The sequence below is a fragment of the Oncorhynchus mykiss genome, chromosome 2 (genome assembly GCF_057628025.1).
Source record: "Oncorhynchus mykiss isolate SJ-2025 chromosome 2, ASM5762802v1, whole genome shotgun sequence".
NCBI lineage: Eukaryota > Metazoa > Chordata > Actinopteri > Salmoniformes > Salmonidae > Oncorhynchus > Oncorhynchus mykiss.
In genome coordinates, this window is record NC_143023.1 from 56196793 (window position 1) to 56217327 (window position 20535).

At 40.1% G+C, this 20535-nt stretch overlaps 1 protein-coding gene across 2 annotated transcripts in view; it reads right to left on the minus strand.

Moving 5' to 3' along the window:
* The window catches only part of LOC110491985 (lactadherin), a 45275-nt gene extending 34158 nt beyond the window's left edge, over positions 1–11117 (minus strand). The window contains exon 1 of one of the 2 annotated variants that reach the window (XM_021565907.3): positions 10885–11117. In XM_021565907.3, the coding sequence (XP_021421582.3) occupies positions 10885–10966 (82 nt within the window). In that variant the 5' untranslated portion in view covers positions 10967–11117. The remainder of the gene's footprint in view (positions 1–10884) is intronic. The other variant, XM_021565899.3, reaches the window with a different exon arrangement.
* Between the last annotated feature and the right edge of the window lie 9418 nt (positions 11118–20535).

The following is a 20535-nucleotide window of genomic DNA, read 5'->3' on the forward strand; positions in this document are numbered from 1 at the left end:
GACTTTTGGCTAACTCCAAGCTGGCTGTCATGTGGCTTTTACTGAGGAGTGGCTTCCGTCTGGCCACTCTACCATAAAGGCCTGATTGGTGGAGTGCAGCAGAGATGGTTGTCCTTCTGGAAGGTTCTCCCATCTTTACAGAGGAGCTCTGTCAGAATGACCATCGGGTTCTTGATCACCTCCCTGATCAAGGTCCTTCTCCCCCGATTGCTCAGTTTGGCTGGGCAGCCAGCTCTAGAAAGAGTCGGTGGTACCAAACTTCTTCCATTTAAAAATGATGGATGCCACTGTGTTCTTGGGGACCTTCAATGCTGCATAAATTTTTTGGTACCATTCCCCAGAGCTGTGCCTTGACACAATCCTGGCTCGGAGCTCAATGGACAATTACTTCAACCTCATGGCTTGGTTTGTGCTCTGACATGCACTGTCAACTGTGGGACCTTATATAGACATGTGTCTTTCCAAATCATGTCCAATCAATTGAATTTACCACAGGTGGACTCCAATCAAGTTGTAGAACCATCTTAAGGATGATTAATGGAAACAGGATGCACCTGAGCTCGATTTCAAGTCTCATAGCAAAGTGTCTGAATACTTATGTAATCAAGGTATTTTTATTTATTTTTTTATACATTTGCAAAAATGTTTTTTTTTTTTAAACAACTGTTTTTGCTTTGTCATTATGGGGTATTGTGTGTAGATTGATGAGAAACATTTTAAACGTAATCCGTTTTAGAATATGACTTTAACATTACAATGTGGAGAATTTCAACGGGTCTAAATACTTTCCAAATGCCCTGTATATAATGCTGTATAGACTGTCTGAGGTCTGTGTTCAAGAGTCACTCCAGATTAATCTGCTACTGAGAGGATCAAGCTCACATGCTAACTACACCAGTCACGCGTGTGCATCTGCCATCGCAAGCATTTAGATTTTCACCATCCACGCAAGACGAAATCATGACATGCAGGTTAAAATATAATATTTCACCGGTCATGCATAAGACCCTCTTTTTAGCTGGTTCTTTGAAGAATTTTGACCTGCACGAAATTGTGTGTGTATATACTCTGACGCTTAATCCACAGATAACTAACTAGGTTTCCCTTTTAATCTTTAAATGAATCTCTTCTTGTTTTGTCTTTAAAACATCCACGTGGGTTTGTAGCTTCCTGGTATCCAATAAGAAGGGGACTTGCAGCGCGTGGCACATTTCAAATAGGAACTAAGTTATATTTTAGCACTTGGCTACTCAGACGCTCATTCACATGCGCAAGTGGTGTAGGTGAAATGATTGAATATCATGTATATGTACATTTATTTTTCAATGCTCGTGCACACAACGTGGCCCGTGAGGTTTGCATGTCAGCCTGCTTGGGCCAACAGACACCAACAGGGGTGATCGCATTAGAAAGGCAGGTGGAAAACAAAAAACAACAGACTGACTGGAGACATTGGCATCATTTCAAAAAGACCTGGGACTGTTTACGCGAGCCAGGTTCCCTACAAACTCCCAGGAGTGGTCCATTTGAGGACACTTAGAAGGCCGGGAGGGGAGGGCAGGAGGAGGTTGTTGTCATGCTGTTGCAATAGAATTACCAGGCTTAATTCGCTACAAAAAGAATGCGCCTAGACGTAAGTGGGCAGTCTTCTAATCGAATTGATGCGCAAGAACATCCACTGCAGACAAAGTTTATTCTTACTGCGCGTGTACGTTCAATGACAAAATGTGCAGTTAGTAGATTAGTAAGCACATCATGCTATGCAACCAAGGGCAAAATCATGTGTCCTATAAAAAGGCAGTCGAGAACACTCAAGTTATCATCAAGCATGACATGAAGCTAAATCAGGGGTATAAACAAAATGATAAACTGGCTGGTTCGAGCCCTGAATGCTGTTTGGCTGACAGCCGTGGTATATCAGACCGTATACCACAGGTATGACAAAATATTTATTTTTAATTATATTGGTAACCAGTTTATAATAGCAATAAGGCACCTCAGGGGTTTGTGGTATATGGCCAATATACCACGGCTAAGGGCTGTGTACAGGCACTCTGTCGCAAATAAGAACAGTCTTTAGCCGTGGTATATTGACCATATGGAAAAAGGCTGTTTTGTTTGAAAATGAGATTACAAAACCAAAAGTGCACTGTTTTAAGAGCACACTAGTCGTGTTGTATATCTTGTGTACACACACTACCGTTCAAAAGTTTTGGGTCACTTAGAAATGTCCTTGTTTTTGAAAGAAAAGCAAAAAAAAAAATTGGCCATTAAAATCAAATAACATTGATCAGACATACAGTGTAGACATTGTTAGTGTTGTAAATGACTATTGTAGCTGAAAACAGATGATTTTGTATGAAATATCTATATAGGCCCATTATCAGCAACCCATTATCAGCAACCATCACTCCTGTGTTCCAATGGCATGCTGTGTTAGCTAATCCAAGTTTATAATTTTAAAAGGCTAATTAATCATTAGAAAACCCTTTTACAATTATGTTAGCACAGCTCAAAACTGTTGTGCTGATTTAAAGAAGCAATCAAAACTGGCTTTCTTTAGACTAGTTGAGTATCTGGAGCATCAGCATTTGTGGGTTCGATTTACAGACTCAAAATGGACAGAAACAAAGACCTTTCTTCTGAAACTCGTCAGTCTATTCTTGCTCTGAGAAATGTAGGCTATTCCATGCGAGAAAATGCCAAGAAACTGAAGAGCTATCCGCAATCCAAAAATTAACAACTTATATAAATATACATAAAAAGCCATTCTCAGACATAGGCTAACTCACGTAGCCTAGAGTACTGTAGCTTCTATGAACTTCATGTTATTGGCATAGCCTTATCGCCAAGTCTGAATGTCTACCATTTCTACTTGTTACACTTCAGATTGTGTATAAATCACTGTTCCGAAACTGTTCTAATCAAGTGAGTCGCTTTGCTGGCCACAAAAGGATGCTGCGAAGTTTGAATTGAGTTTGGCTGCATGTATCAGATCATAGGATGGCATTTAAAATATTTAACACAACAGATTGGAAAGTGGGACGAACGACACCGAGGCCCAAATTGGAATGTTCCATTTTGCAAAGAAAGATTGATTAGCCGGTCGCTATTAAAAATGAATACGAGGCCCTCGGAAAGAGTTGACATTAAACAAAGTCATCAGAACAAAAATGAGATGGGTCCCCAAAGGCAGGACCCTACTGGCACTGCAGATGGCAAAGGCTATGGCAGACTGCAGCTTTTTGAATGGTTCATAGGACACACACGTGCACACACACACACACACACACACGTCAAGCATTTGGCCCTGAATCTAACTATATTTAGCCCTGGTTCTCTCAGCTGCCCCATGTGGACTTGTTGTGAGAAAAAGTAAGCCTCAGCATGACACAAATCATGGCTTTGCACTTCCCTTACCACAACACTGACCAGTGACTTGACCCAGCACAAAGCTTGACCCAGCTAACAATTCTAGGGACAGAGAATGTTTTTGTAATGATACCCTGATGTTTGAGTGTCCAGTTTTCCGTTAGTTAGGGGGAAATTCTATGCATGTTAGCAAAAACCTCCTGAGAACCTATTTAGCATGTTGAAGCGTTAGTGTTAGGAGAACATTCCCTTAATGTCAAGCAGAACTTGAAAATGTATTTAGGGACATCACCGGAAGAAGCTGGGAACTAGACAAATACCTCCAGGGGACTATGCCAGAACTTCCTGCTTTAAACAGTTCCCATGAAACATGTCTAGAATATTTTATATTCTGAGAACATGGCAGTTTCTGTATATGTTTGGCATGAGGTTGATGCAATATTCTTCTAACCCCCAGAAACTGGACTATTCTTGCAACGTTCCAATGAAACCATACAACCGACCCAAACCATACTGTGCTGGCTCTGATATTTTATTTTCACATTATCCTTTCTAGCAACTATTGTGGATGTACAGAATAACCAGGCCAGCCATGTACAGTTCTGATAGTGTAAATCTACATTAGTTACAGCATTGAATCTTTCTCTGCGCCTTCCCAATCAAACCTACCCCTAACAAAACCCCAGAAAACCTGCCTTAGTTCCCAGAACCTTCAGCTCTTCCCTAGCTTTGTAAACATTTTTTTTATGACACTGCTAGGGCTGCATGCAGACCAAAACAGTAGCTCTTCCTTGCCTCCTTGTCTCTCTCACTGGTGCAGCAGGGCTGCTGGTGGTATAGTAACATGGAGAGGGTTAAGTGTGGAAAGTATAGGGACAATGCATGGCTGGAGCAGGAATTTCCCAGACTTCTTTGCTAAATCCTGTTTGTGGCATGCATGGCCTTCGCCAGCCACATCCAGAGAAGTGACTCAATATTTTTGTCCTATAGCCCAACCGACCGCAAGATGGCAGTATTATTTATTTTACGTCGTTTGTCATCTGACATTGCTCGTACACATATATTCTTAATTCCATTAGATTGTGTGTATTGTTAGATATTACTTGCTAGATATTACTGCACTGTTGGAGCTAGAAACAAGCATTTCGCTACACCAACATCGGCTAAAACACGCGAATGTGACAAATAAAATTTGATCTTAAGTCCAACTTTAATGTGTCCAGGCGACAATACACTCGTGTCCCCCGTGGACCAGTTCATATATTTATTTTAAATGTATTTATTTAACCTTTATTTAACATAAAACATCCTCCATTCAAGGCTGCAGAGTTGGCGGTTTCCTCCTTAACTGGATTGAATGGTTCGTTGGTGAAAAAAAAAAGGGAAAATAAGCATACTGTGTTAATAATAAATCAAAAAAGATCCACCACTATGCTAATGAGAGTTGTGCACCGCATTCAACCAATCAGGTAGCAGCAGTCTGTTTTTTCAACCCTGATCTGTTAAAAATACAGAACAAGTATTTATTAATTTAACATTTGTTTTGAAAAAATTCCTATTTACAGTGACGGCCTACAGGGGAAGTGGGTTAACTGCCTTGTTCAGGAGCAGAACGACAGATTTTTACCTTGTCAGCTCAGGGATTCGACCCAGCAACCTTTTGGTTACAGGCCCAACGCGCTAACCACTGGGCTACCTGCCGCCCCCTAATGGTAGCCATGTTCATGACATGTATTGGAACTCATTTTAGAGTAAAACGAGATTTAGAATATAATACATGTATTTTTCAACCCAGATGCACTTAATGTAATGAATGTATTGTTTACAGGTTTACTAAATGACATGTTCATAAACTTGTGCAATGTGAAAAGTCTAATTAACAGTCAATATATAATATCAATTTAAAAAACTCATTAACACCATAGTCTTGAAATGGGCCCAATATCAGTGCTTTGGCTTTGAGATATGTGTATTTACCGCTGCTAGCCTTATGCCCCTAGGAAGAAAATAAATGAGTTTAGACTACATTTTAGAGCAAGGACTTTCTCTTAAAATGAATATAGCTCAATTACACTGTCTATAAGTGCAGTATTAAAACCGAGTGTAAATGAGATCTGAGAAAAGCATATGGGCAATTCTGTAACAGAATGATGTTGAGATGCAGATTTTTCACAAACCGTCATTGTTACAAAACTTTGCATCCTCACTGCTCTTCAAGTAAATGTGTTTTTGTACAATTCTCTGTGGAAATGGTTAAAAGTAGTCATTTTGCATAGAGTTATATGATTTAGTGTTGGATGGTATGACAACACTTTTGCACTAGAACATGAAAAGCGGTACTATAATTTTTTAAAACTTTCGTAGGTTACTTCTGTCAAATGTGTTTGACACATCGTCTACTGATTGAGAGAGGATCAAGTCTGTCTATTATCGGCGCAGTTGATGTGTCCCCTTATAGCATGAGAGCAACGTGCCTGCTCCACCTACTCATGCTAGCTCTAGCCTTTCCTGAGTAACCACTGCACTCACTGGGATTCTGGGCTGCATCATGTTAGCTCCCCACTCATGTTGCACTGAGCACACTTGAATAATACAACACGGCATGTAGAAATGTTGCAACTATTAAATACTGGTTTGCAAAACAACTTGTATTACAGGCTAGAACACTCTACAGTGCAAGACTGAAGATACCGGTAGCTTCCAGCTTTGTAGGCTACCTTTCCTTGCTAGCTTACAGCTGAAGCCTAACATCAATTCATCATTGATAAATTCATGCATACACCGACACACCCTGACCTGTTTCACTTGTCTTTGTGCTCGTCTCCACCCACCTCCAGGTCTCACCCATCTTCCCATTATCCACTGTGTATTCATACCGGTGTTCTCGGTTTGTCTGTTGCCAGTTCGTCTTGTCAGGTCTTACCAGCGTTCTTTCCCGCCTTCCTGTTTCTCTAGTTCTGTTTCCTAATTTTTCCCGGTTCTGACCATTCTGCCTGCCCTGACCCTGAGCCTGCCTGCCTGCTGTCCTGTACCTGCCTGCCTCTGACCTGATCACAAACCTATGCCTGCCCTTGACCTGCCCGTTGCTTGCCCCGTGTTTCTAATAAATAATCGGAGAACTGTACTATCCGACTCCCATGTCTGCATCTGGGTCATATCCTGAGTTGTGATATACATGGCTTTCTCTGAAAAAAAATGTACAAAAGTTCAATTTTGTGACTTGGCTTAATTTTTTGCTATGGTATCGTTTTGGTATTGTGATGGTATCGAGTATCATGACAATAAACCTGGTATCGAAGTCCAAATTCTGGTATCGGAGTCTCAGAATCATTCTGTTACCATGGAATTGCCCATATCCAATATGCTTTTTGTTGTTGTCGTTGACATTTAAATTGCTTGTCAAATGTTTTATACTACAAAAATGCAGGGAATATGCAGGCAAACATTGAATGGCGAATGTTATGTACAAATATTTTATGATTGCTAAAAGGCATTTCCAAGGTTTTGACATGTGAGCTAGTATGCCCAACGTGAAAAATGCTAGCTCAAACACCCCCTTGTGAGTGTCGCAGCCGACAAGGCCCACTCAAGATAACATGCTACGGATCAATGAAATCTGGTTTAGACACAAAATAATTATCTAGCTAGCTAGTAATACAGTCATTTACAATCAACGATGTAGATATGATCCCAAGTGGTCCAATTTTCATTTTGTCAAAAGGAATGGAGCTAAGTTTTGTCCATTCCTAATGATATTCACACTTCTATCACCACTGCAATTTGCTTGCCTTGATTGGTGGTTATTAGCTGGCCAAAATAACAGTATTCCATTCATTTACGCAGTTCAGATTTATTTTGACTTTAGGTAGTAATCAATCGATATCCTATCGTAAACTTGTTGGAAGTGAGAGGCAGCTTTAGTCATCTTCCATCCTTTTTGAGCCGCATCCTATTTCTTGCTACGCCCTGCCACTTGTCTTCACTCCCCTCAAAGACGTAAAATCATCAGATAGGTGTCGATGAAATGTCTACCAATACACCAATCCATTGCTTTTAAATCTTTGAGGGGGTGTGAACGAGTGCACAGGCGAGAAGGGGTGAGAATTGAGATTGGGCTCCTGTCATCCTATAGTAGCCTAGAGCACGCAGTCTTCCCGCTGTCTCAGTCATCAATAATCATTAACAGCCGACTCAGATAAATAGCGATGTGGCTATTAGTTGTCATTACTAAGTAGTTGTCATTACTATGAGTAATGGTGCCAGTACGCTCTGAATTACCAGCAAATCAATGATTATTTTACGAGTGGTCCCAACGATTGTCAACAAAATGAGGAATCCAATCCAGTCACCTCATCATGAAGAGATCATCTTCAACTAGGAGCAAGCAAGGTAAGCAAGCTAGTTAAGTACACAAAGTCATTAGCTTAACCGCTAGGCTACCTGCCTGCCCTTCGAGCAGAGCAGGAAGGCCCATTGCCCTAACACAGACACAGCGTGTACACATGTTGCTCCAGAGCCAGTGCTGTTCTTCCTCCAGACAAACATTCATAAACAATGTGCTCATTCGCACAGTATCTTTAGTTCATTCGCTTGTTAATTTCCAAACTCACCAAGTAGCTACTACCTACACTCATAACTTTATGAGCTGGATTGCCTATCTCTGCGATTAGTTTGTTGTTTGCGGTCATTGGCCTATATAGGTCGCAGCCTCTATGGAAATTTGCTAGTACTTGTGCTAATTTTGTTAGCATTCTGGTGATAGACGCCAATGGGCTTTTTTAGCAGCCCCTTGTGTACTAAAACGGTAATAGGGAGAGGTTGAAAATGCCAGCTGTTCAGCGCATGCTCTGCTTACGTGTCCTGGTAATCCGTCTGTCCCTACGGCCTTGTGACTGTTAACCTGTTTAAAAAGGTCGGCTAAGGCGAGTGTGGTCACACAGTCATCCGGAACAGCTGGTGCCCTCATGCATGGTTCAGTGTTGCTTGCGTTGAAGCAAGCACAGAAGGCATTTAGCTAGTCTGGTAGGATCGCGTCACTGGGCAGCTCGCGGCTGGCTTTCCCTTTGTAATCTGTGCCGGTTTGCAAGCCCTGCCACATCTGATGAGCGTCAGCGCTGGCATATTAGGATTTGATCTTAGTCCTGTATTGATGCTTTGCCTGTTTAATGGCTCGTCGGAGGTCGTAGTGGTATTTCTTGTAAACGGCCGGATTAGTATCCCACTCCTTGAAAGCAGCAGCTCTAGATTTTAGTTCAGTACGGATGTTGCCTGTAATTCACGGATTCTGGTTGGGATATGTACCTACGGTCACTGATGTGGTAAACTTCTTAATGCCATCGGATGAATCCCGGAACATATTCCAGTCTGTGCTAGCGAAAATAGTCTGGTAGCTTACCATCTGCTTCATCAGACCACTTCTGTATTGAGTGCGTGCGCCACTGGTACTTCCTGTTTTGAGTTTTTGCTTATAAGCAGGATAGAGTTATGGTCAGATTTACATTTCCCAACTGGAGTGGAAGGGAGAGCTTTGTATACAATTCTGTGTGTGGAGTAAAGGTGATCTAGTGTGTGTGTGTGTAAAACGTGGGTCTTCATGACAATTTACTTTCTTGTGGACCAAAATAAATAAGACTGATAAAGCACGTGAAACATGTTGTTTTCTTCCCTTCGGGGTAAGTTGGTGAAGAGTGGGTAGGCTCATGGATCTGGTGGCCAGTTTTGGAACCGAGGTGGTTTTCACCATGGAGCACTCAGCTAAAGTGTGTGTGTCATTGACAGTCTCTCCCTCAGACACACAAACACAGAGAGAAAGACAGGACATCTAATGATCACAATCAATTAGCTAAAATGATGGAGTTGTCAGTAAACTTTTATGAATGATGATCTAAGGAGTTTGCGTTAGAGATCACTTTGTGTTTGTCAGAGAGATAGACACGGTCAAATGAATTAATATCAACATGAATTAAATCCTTTCTGCCCACTGCCATTGGGGTCTTTTGCACACTAGAACTCTACTATTTTACTTGCCTCACTACATATTTATATTTTGTACGATTGTCTTGTATTGCTGTGAGTATTTGTATTGTTTTTACTATTCCTGTATGACAAATTTCATCTTATCTCTCAGCAGATGAGATTGTTCCACCTGGCCATGGAGATGTCGGCAACGCGTTCCAGTACCTTTTCCTGCAAGCTGAAGTTCAATTATTGAAATATCAATTATTTTGGTCCTTATTTATGCGATCTTTCCTGCCATCCAGGGTTGTCTATTAGTGTTTATTTTTAAGGATTTGTTGTTGACTGTTCATAATCACACTGAAATGTAAAATTATCCAATTTAAATATATTTGTATATTATTGTTCAGTGTAATAATTAGTTCTAGTAATGGTTATTTAATACAAACAACACCAGCAATTGCAGTGAGTGTTGGTGTTTCTCTCATGCCTCTCAATGCAGTTAGAATGAAACGGAATAGAATCTTTGAATGTGGTTCTCACTTCTTACTTTTTGACTGAAGCACACTTTGAAAGCTCATAACTTGGGTTCTGGTAAAGATAGCTCAGTGATTTATTCATATCTGGATTGGGGACATTGTGTAGTTTGAGGAAGAAACAAATGCCACCATGGAAATGGTTTCCCCCATGCGTCCTTTCTATTCATCCACGCATGTCCTGGATGCAAAGTCCTTTCTATTCATCCACGCATGTCCTGGATGCAAAGTCCTTTCTATTCATCCACACATGTCCTGGATGCAAAATCGTTTCTATTCATCCACACATGTCCTGGATGCAAAGAAAGCAGAGTGCCAACAGCATAAAGATGGGACATAGGCAAACATAATGGGGACTACTGTGAAGAGCACTTTGAACACAATGCCCTTAGGTAGGTGTTAGTTATTTCAAGCAGAGGTTTTTATACCTACTTATGCCTAATCCGAAGAAATGCTTATGTTATCTTTATACCTATAGAATGACAATTAGCCTAGTTGGTTGATATGGAAATGCTTTTTTAAGCACTGTTGCTACAGAGGGAGTGAATAAAATTAGATTAGCCACATCAATCACACTTAACCAAGCACTAGATAACAACAACTGTGTTCAAAACTGTCCATTGCATATTGTTAAGTTAAATACTAAACAACAAAAATGTACATACACACACATATATATATATACATATATATATATATATATATTAAAAATTCCATGCAGCAATGTATTCCCATGCTTCACTCAAGGACCTCTCCAAATGCCCAAAACAGGAATGGGGTGTTACTTTTGGAAACTGAATTGGTAGTGCCATTTATGCCAGCCTTGAAATGTCCAGCTTATACCCAAACACTGTAAAGATATATATATAAATTGCGTAGAGAAAATGACACCGCTTTCCAATGTATATATACTCGCATTACACCACTGCTCAATATCCACCTTGGACCGACACACGGTGTGCTCAGCGCATTATAAACGGCTTAAACTAGGTTAACTGTAAACAAAACAAAAACAACTTACCATTCACTGTGGAAAGGGCACCAACCAGAAAACAAACTACAAAGAGTGGTATGGAGAACGCGAAACGAATTTGGGTCTTCATTGTGGCTTCTTTCACTCTCTCTTTGAACTCTTGGGACAAAAACACAGCTGCTCCGTGTGGTGCTGCTGCGTTGGTTGGTGAGATTGAAAGATAGGCGGTGTCAGAGTGAGAGCGCGTGTATCTCTGCTTCCATCCAATGAGGTTCTGTTTTATAATTGTAAGCCCTCCCTGGGGGTGTGATTTGAAAAACGGTTTAAAGTAAAAAATAGCACGGTGAAAAGGCGTGGGTTGTAACTGTCAGAGTAGGGATGCGTTATTGATACATTATTATGTATCCTAATAAAAAACAGTTCAGTTAGGAAGTAAAGTATGATAATAAAAAAAACAGTTCAGTTAGGGAGTAAGGTATGATAAAAAAAACTGTAGTTATGAAGTAAGGTATGATAAAAAAAAACTGTTCAGTTAGAAAGTAAGGTATGATTAAAAAAAAAACTGTTCAGTTAGAAAGTAAGGTATGATAAAAAAAACTGTTCAGTTAGGAAGTATGGTATGATCAACTGCCATTTTTTTTTACCAGCCAGGGATTTGGTGGAATGATATTTCCCTTCACACATTATAATGGCATGGAATCGTATGGAATGGGAATAGCATGGAACAGAACAGACAGTGGTAGAAAAAGTACCCAAATGTCATACTTGAGTAAAAGTAAAGGCTCCTTAATAGAAAAGTGAAAGTCACCCAGTAAAATACTACTTGAGTAAAAGTTTAAAACCAAGTATTAAGTTTTAAATACACTCAAGTATCAAAAGTAAATGTAATTGGTAAAATATACTTAAGCATCAAAAGTAAAAGTATAAAAAATTATAATTCATTATATTAAGCAAACCTGAGGGCATTGTCTTGCTTATTTCATTTGTGGCTAGCTAGGGGCACACTCCAAAAATCAGACATCATTTACAATGAAGCATTTGTGTTCATTTAGCCCACCAGATCAGAGGCATCAGGGATAACCAGGGATGTTCTCTTGATAAGTGTGTGAATTGGACCCCTTTGCTGTCCTGCTAAGCATTTGAAAAGTACTTTTGGGTGTCTTGGGAAAAGGTATGGAGTTACAAGTACATTATTCTTTCGGAATGGAGTGAAGTAAAAGTAAAAGTTCTCAACAAAATCAATAGTAAAGTACAGATACCCCCTAAAAATACAAAGTAGTACTTCAAAGTAGTTTACTTAGTTACTTTACACCACTGGGAACAGAACATAATGGAACGGATGGAACAGCAGAGATCAGATCAAATCATAACAGAAAATAATAATATAGAAAGAAATAGAATAGAATATAAATACATACTTGATTGTCCATTTGGTTAGAACTGAATAAATCTTGAGTGCCAATCGATTAAGTATGGAAAGGTGAAAACATTGTCATTATAAAAAATAAACAATGTTTTTGTAATGCTCTTCGAATGTGTTTTGTATCTGATAAGCCAAGTGTGGTTGCAAACCAACTTTTGATTAAAATGTGGCTTATAGGCCTCCCGAGTGGCGCAGTGGTCTAAGGCACTGCATCGCAGTGCTAGCTGTGCCACTAGAGATTCTGGGTTTGAGTCCAGGCTCTGTCGCAGCCGGCCCCGACCAGGAGGCCCATGGGGCGGCGCACAATTGGCCCAGCGTCGTCGGGGTTAGGGGAGGGTTTGGCCGGCACTAGCGACTCCTCTGGCGGGATGGGCACAGTGCACGCTGACACGGTAGCCAGGTGTACGGTGTTTCCTCTGACACGTTGGTGTGGCTGCTTTCCGGGTTGGATGGGCATTGTGTAAAGAAGCAGTGCAGCTTGGTTGGGTTGTGTTTCAGAGGACGCATGGCTCTCAACCTTGCGTCTGTACAGGAGTTGCAGCGATGAGACAAGACTGTAACTACTACCAATTGGATACCATGAAATTGGGGAGAAAAAAGGGGTGAAAATACAAAACAACAAAAGAAGTGGCTTATAACATTGCCTCTATATAGACACAGACCATGGCATCATTCCTACACCACTATATTGTTGAAAGACCATGTTGTTTTCCAAGATTTAGTCTGACAGGTGCAACAGATGTTTACTTTTGCAGAATCTGTGGATAATTTTTTAAATCTCTTGTGAGGGAGTGCTTGAGAAGTCAACTGTTGGGTATGCAGAAATTGTAATTTGGTGGTGGTGGGTCTAACTAACTACTCTACACACACACATATACACACACACACTATAAGACTGAGTGTGGGTGTTATTCGGGCTGAGATCCATCCGTGGTGTCAGAGGTGATTTGTGTGTTGATAGAGTAAGTGGGTGTAAGTGAACTGAACTCAATATGTTCTCTCTCTGTTCTTATTATTATTTTGTGTGTGCACATTATTAACAGTAAATGTAACATTTTGAGATCCAATCTTTACTAGAAAACATGTTTGAGATACGTGACCCAGCCAGCACATACAGTGCCTTGCGAAAGTATTCGGCCCCCTTGAACTTTGCGACCTTTTGCCACATTTCAGGCTTCAAACATAAAGATATAAAACTGTATTTTTTTGTGAAGAATCAACAACAAGTGGGACACAATCATGAAGTGTAACGACATTTATTGGATATTTCAAACTTTTTTAACAAATCAAAAACTGAAAAATTGGGCGTGCAAAATTATTCAGCCCCCTTAAGTTAATACTTTGTAGCGCCACCTTTTGCTGCGATTACAGCTGTAAGTCGCTTGGGGTATGTCTCTATCAGTTTTGCACATCGAGAGACTGACATTTTTTCCCATTCCTCCTTGCAAAACAGCTCGAGCTCAGTGAGGTTGGATGGAGAGCATTTGTGAACAGCAGTTTTCAGTTCTTTCCACAGATTCTCGATTGGATTCAGGTCTGGACTTTGACTTGGCCATTCTAACACCTGGATATGTTTATTTTTGAACCATTCCATTGCAGATTTTGCTTTATGTTTTGGATCATTGTCTTGTTGGAAGACAAATCTCCGTCCCAGTCTCAGGTCTTTTGCAGACTCCATCAGGTTTTCTTCCAGAATGGTCCTGTATTTGGCTCCATCCATCTTCCCATCAATTTTAACCATCTTCCCTGTCCCTAATGAAGAAAAGCAGGCCCAAACCATGATGCTGCCACCACCATGTTTGACAGTGGGGATGGTGTGTTCAGGGTGATGCTGTGTTGCTTTTACGCCAAACATAACATCTTGCATTGTTGCCAAAAAGTTCAATTTTGGTTTCATCTGACCAGAGCACCTTCTTCCACATGTTTGGTGTGTCTCCCAGGTGGCTTGTGGCAAACTTTATACGACACTTTTTATGGATATCTTCTTGCCACTCTTCCATAAAGGCCAGATTTTTGCAATATACAACTGATTGTTGTCCTATGGACAGAGTCTCCCACCTCAGCTGTAGATCTCTGCAGTTCATCCAGAGTGATCATGGGCCTCTTGGCTGCATCTCTGATCAGTCTTCTCCTTGTATGAGCTGAAAGTTTAGAGGGACGGCCAGGTCTTGGTAGATTTGCAGTGGTCTGATACTCCTTCCATTTCAATATTATCGCTTGCACAGTGCTCCTTGGGATGTTTAAAGCTTGGGAAATCTTTTTGTATCCAAATCCGGCTTTAAACTTCTTCACAACAGTATCTCGGACCTGCCTGGTGTGTTCCTTGTTCTTCATGATGCTCTCTGCGCTTTTAACGGACCTCTGAGACTATCACAGTGCAGGTGCATTTATATGGAGACTTGATTACACACAGGTGGATTGTATTTATCATCATTAGTCATTTAGGTCAACATTGGATCATTCAGAGATCCTCACTGAACTTCTGGAGAGAGTTTGCTGCACTGAAAGTAAAGGGGCTGAATAATTTTGCACGCCCAATTTTTCAGTTTTTGATTTGTTAAAAAAGTTTGAAATATCCAATAAATGTCGTTCCACTTCATGATTGTGTCCCACTTGTTGTTGATTCTTCACAAAAAAATACAGTTTTATATCTTTATGTTTGAAGCCTGAAATGTGGCAAAAGGTCGCAAAGTTCAAGGGGGCTGAATACTTTCGCAAGGCACTGTAACGTTCGGAGACTTATATGTTTCTTAAAGCTTGGGATAGTGTGATTGTCCTATGGTTATTTTGCATTCAACCTTACCACAACGTTCTGGGAATTGTGCTAGAACCATATTTTTCTCAGGTTGGAATTTTAGTACTTCTGGATAACGTTTCCTACAGGTAGTGTTCTCAAATTGTTCCCAGAATGTTAAGAAACAACGTTCTTCTGTGGGAATTTCAGTACTTCCGCATAACATTTTCTGCAGGTTTCCTCATGGTTCTATTTCAAATCATTTTCTCAGAACACAAATATTTTTTTTACCTTTATTTAACTAGCAAGTCAGTTAAGAACAATTCTTAGTTTCATTGACAGCCTAGGAACAGTGGGTTAACTGCCTTGTTCAGGGGCAGAAAACAGATTTTTACTTTGTCAGCTCGGGGATTCAATCTTGCAACCTTTCGGTTGCCAGTCCAACGCTCTAACCACTAGGCTTCCTGCCACCCCAGGGGTAAGTAAATGGGTAATGATTAATGGGTAAGCAAATGTATTTCCTATCTGTGCTTGGAGTTCAAAACAGTTAACCCAAACTAAGACAGCAGTGTTATTAAAAATCTTATTAAAAATCTTATTCTCAGAAAGTTATTTAATTACCTTCAAATAACCTATCATTTCCATTCTCAGAACATGAATAAAACCTCCAATTAAACTTTCAGGGAACCATAGTAAAACGTTCTCAGAACCTCCATGCAACCTAAAAATGAACTTTCCAAGAACAGGCTAAATGTTCCCTTCTCAGAACGTTTAAAAAACATTCTGTTTTACTGGTCAGGAAACTTATGGCTTTGTTCCCAGAACCAATGGGAAACCAAAAATGTACTTTCTCACAACTTCCAAGGAACTAAATGTGCTAGCTGGGAGGAGTCCATACCAGCTGTATGACACTCTGATATACTCATTCTAAAAAATAACCAATGGTAATAACCAATAACCCACCATTTCTATTAATAGAATTGCTAAGTACATTTTGATTGACTGACATACATTACATTCCCTGACACCACATTGACTGACATCACCATTTACTGTAACCTAGTAACTGGTAGAGTTCTGATCTAAAAATAGATTTCTCAAAACATTACCATTGTGGAAGGGATTTGGTGCATTTTCCAGTACAGTGCTCTCCAGTAAAGCTCTTTGAAGACCCCTTATAATAACTTCAAACATGTATTCCTGATCTCTCCTATAGAAGGCCTATGATATGAACGCTCCATAGGCTCCCAAATAGCATAAGATTAGCTCATGGATCAGTTCATGGAGAGGGTCAGCATGTTTACTGCATGGGGAATCTGTAATGACTCCTGTTTCTAACTGATACCGAGATACAACAGAGGTTTTCAGATGTCATTTTCAGATGAGAAACACATTCATTTTTACATTTACGTTTGACATTTTACAGATGTAGGATCTTAATTTGATCCCTCTTTTGTTGCTGAGAATTTTCCTGTAAAGCAAAAAATATCCATGAATTATAATTCACATAATAATTCACATTTCCTATTGCTGCAGGATTATGTTCCTTCTGTAGCTAATATAATAATTCACATTTCCGGTTGCTGCAGGATTATGTTCCTTCTGTAGGAACCCCGGGAGGGCCAAGAGAACAGAGGTGTCTGGTTATATATCCGTCATAGCTTTCTGGATATAGTGTTATAATGAAGTTCACTACTGACACAATCTATTCTACTCTATTCTATTCTGATCTGTTCTATTATATTATATCTAAGCTGTTAAAGATAGGCTATCCGTTGTGTATCAGTAACAATTAAATAGCCTATTTTTCCAGCCTATTATTCAGTGAGAGGGGTCCACAGTTTGAATGCATGAGAACCACACCAAGGTATTTCCTACCCTGTGACTAAGCCATGTGGCTTTGAAACCTTGTCAAAAGTCATTATCGTACGGACAGAACCATACAACCGTTGTATAGTCGGCTTGGATAAATCAATCAGTCAACTTCAAACAAATAGTCAGGTATGGTGTGAGTCATCACATAAGTTTCCTATGATGTTCACCTCTTGTCTAAAGGGGCTTTTCCTCATTACTTACCTCTCCAATATCAGGCCTCTCTCCAAGGGGCTTAATCAGAAACGGACTGGCCATAGAGCGGTTCTGGCAAATGCCAGATTGACTGGTTCATCTTTAGCCCAGAGGGCTGGTCTAAAGATGGTAGTAGTTTTAGTGCAGAATTGCCATTATTTAGCTAATAATGGTGGCCTCAAGGTAAGAGAATTGTGGGAGCCTTGAGGCAAAATTAGGGCGGTGTGCTAGAAATTCCCAGGAGGATTTCTGTCTCCAGTCTGTCCCTGGGTTCAATTGGTTCATTAAAAAAAATCTATGATAATCACTGATTCCTTGGTCCAGATTATTATTGGTGGGTTAAATGAATGAGAAGTGAATCTTTATTGTAATGTTTGAGTTAATAATCCTGAGTCAATATTGGACATTTCGATTTTGGACACATTTTTCATTTGATTTCAATGTACTCAAAAACAGTATAGTTATTTCTCATATCAATAGGCTTTGTATTGTATTTCCTGTATTTCCTATCTGGGTGAAACCTTTAGTTTTTTCAGAACGCTGATGTGTGCAGAGAATAAACAATAATTTGTTTTGCAATGTTTCACACATTTTGTATTCATTATACAAATATTTTTAAATTAAGATACAGCTTTTCTCAATATTAAGGCAATTTGTAACTTTATGTACTTTTATTTGGTGCAGCAAATTGCCCTCATTCTCATAAGCAATGGTTGATTTCTCACATTGAGTGAATAGTCTACTTTAGTAAATGCCAATGTCGCCTCCCAGTGGCCAAATTGTATTGATTAGAAACGATCGACTTCACTGATAACAACCTGATACTGAAATGAAAATAATCCATTTATCAAACCCTGAGATTCAAATAACTGAGAAACAAACAGCCTAGTGATTCACTGTATTATTTGGCCTACTTATACAACGGGTGGGTCTAACCCTGGATGCTGATTGGTTAAAATCCACAAGTTACCACTGGCTAAATCTATGACGTTAAAATACATATTTACTCTGTCGCGTCTCACTGCGCAATCAACTGTCTCATCAGCCCAGAAGACAATTTCTAAACTTGATCTCCACTATATAAAGCATGTAGACATTATCGCCCATTTATTTTTGACTAACATTTGGTTTTCAACAGCGTTGATTTGTATAAACCTAGCTGCAGACAGCTTTTCTCAGCCAGTCGAAATCATGAATCAACTGGCATGATTTTTATGCAAATATACAAAGAAATGTCAATAGAAAACAGGTCAAACGAAACGAGATGCAGATAGTTTGCAGTCCTTCCAGCTTCCGTTTGAAGTGATTGTGTTAGCTGTGTTGTTGACTAGATGACGAGAGAGCACATTTTCAATGCCAGGCGAAATCACACCTCATTAGCGTTATGGATGAGTGCAAATAAATGTCACTAGAACCCAGTTTAAACAAATGCAAATGCAGCTACTTTGCTGTTATTCTGGCTGCACTGTTTGACGTGACTGTAAATTAGCCGTAATTGGCTAGCTACAGTAGCAAGCAATGGATAAGAACTTTGCCAGCCAGTATGGAAATGTATTAAAAAAAAACTGAAATACCTTATTTACATACAGTACCAGTCAAAAGTTTGGAAACATCTACTCATTCAAGTGTTTTTCTTTATTTTGACTATTTTCTACATTGTAGAATAATAGTGAAGAAATAAAAACTATGAAATAACATATAGGGAATCATGCAGTAACCAAAAAAGTGTTAAACATGTATTAGATTCTTTAAAGTAGCCACCCTTTGCCTTGATGAGAGCTTTGCACATGCTTGATATTCTCTCAACCAGCTTCAGCAGGAATACTTTTCCAACAGTCTTGAAGGAGTTCCCACATATGCTTAGCACTTGATGGCTGCTTTTCCTTCACTCTGTAGTCCAACTCATCCCAAACTCTCTCCCTGATTGTGGAGGCCAGGTCATCGGATGCAGCACTCCATCACTCTCCTTTTTGGTCAAATAGCCCTTACACAGCCTGGTTTTGGGTTGGGTCATTGTCCTGTTGGAAAACAAATGATAGTCCCACTAAGCGCAAACCAGATGGGATGGCGTATCGCTGCAGAATGCAGTGGTAGCCATGCTGGTTAAGTGTGTCTTGAATTCTAAATAAATCACAGACAGGGTCAGCAGCAAAGCACCCTCACACCATCACACTTCCTCCTCCATGCTTCACGTGGGAACCACTCATGCGGAGATCATCCATTCACCTACTCTGCATCTCACAAAGACATGACGGTCGGAACCAAAAAACTCAGATTTGGACTCATCAGACCAAAGGACAGATTTCCACTGGTCTAATATCCATTGCTCGTGTTTCTGGCCAAAGCAAGTCTCTTCTTATTATTGGGGTCCTTTAGTAGTGGTTTCTTTGCAACAATTCAACCATGGTGGCATGATTTATGATTTATCTCAATCCACCACATCCGCCAATGTCGACCATGAAGGCCTGATTTCACGTAGTCTCCAAATCAAATCAAATCTTAATGTTGAGATGTGTCTGTTACTTGAATTCTGTGAAGCATTTATTTGGGCTGAAATTTCTGAGGCTGGTAAATCTAATTAATTTATCCTCTGCAGCAAAGGTAACTCAGGGTCTTCCTTTCCTGTGGCGGTCCTCATGCGAGCCAGTTTCATCATAGCGCTTGATGGTTTTTGCAACTGCACTTTAAGAAACTTTCAAAGTTCTTGAAATGTTCCATATTGAATGACCTTCATGTCTTAAAGTAATGATGTACGTTTGTCTTTGCTTATTTGACATGTTCTTGCCATAATATGGACTTGATCTTTTACCAAATAGGATTATCTTCTGTATACCACCCCTACCTTGTTACAACACAATTGATTGTGTTGTAAAAAATGCCACAAATGAACTTTAACAAGACACAAGTAAAAATAAAGAAAAACCCTTGAATGAGTAGGTGTCCAAATGTTTGACTGGTACAGTATTTATTTAGACCCTTTGCTATGAGACTCAAAATTGAGCCCATGTGCATCCTGTTTCCATTGATCATCCTTAAGATGGTTCTACAACTTGATTGGAGTCCACCTGTGGTAAATTCAATTGATTGGACATGATTTGGAAAGGCACACACCTGTCTGTATAAGGTCCCACAGTTGACAGTGCATGTCAGAGCAAAAACCAAGCCATGAGGTTGAAGGAATTGTCTGTAGAGCGCAGAGACAGGATTTTGTTAAGGTACAGATCTGGAGAACGGCACCAAAACATTTCTGCAGCATTGAAGGTCCCCAAGAACACAGTGGCCTCCATGATTATTAAATTGAAGAAGTTTGGAACCACCAAGACTCTTCCTAGAGCTGGCTGCCTGGCCAAACTGAACAATCGAGGGAGAAGGGCCTTGGTCAGGGAGGTGACCAAGAACCCGATGGTCACTCTGACAGAGCTCCAGAGTTCCTCTGCTGCGATGGGAGAACCGTCTAGAAGGACAAACATCTCTG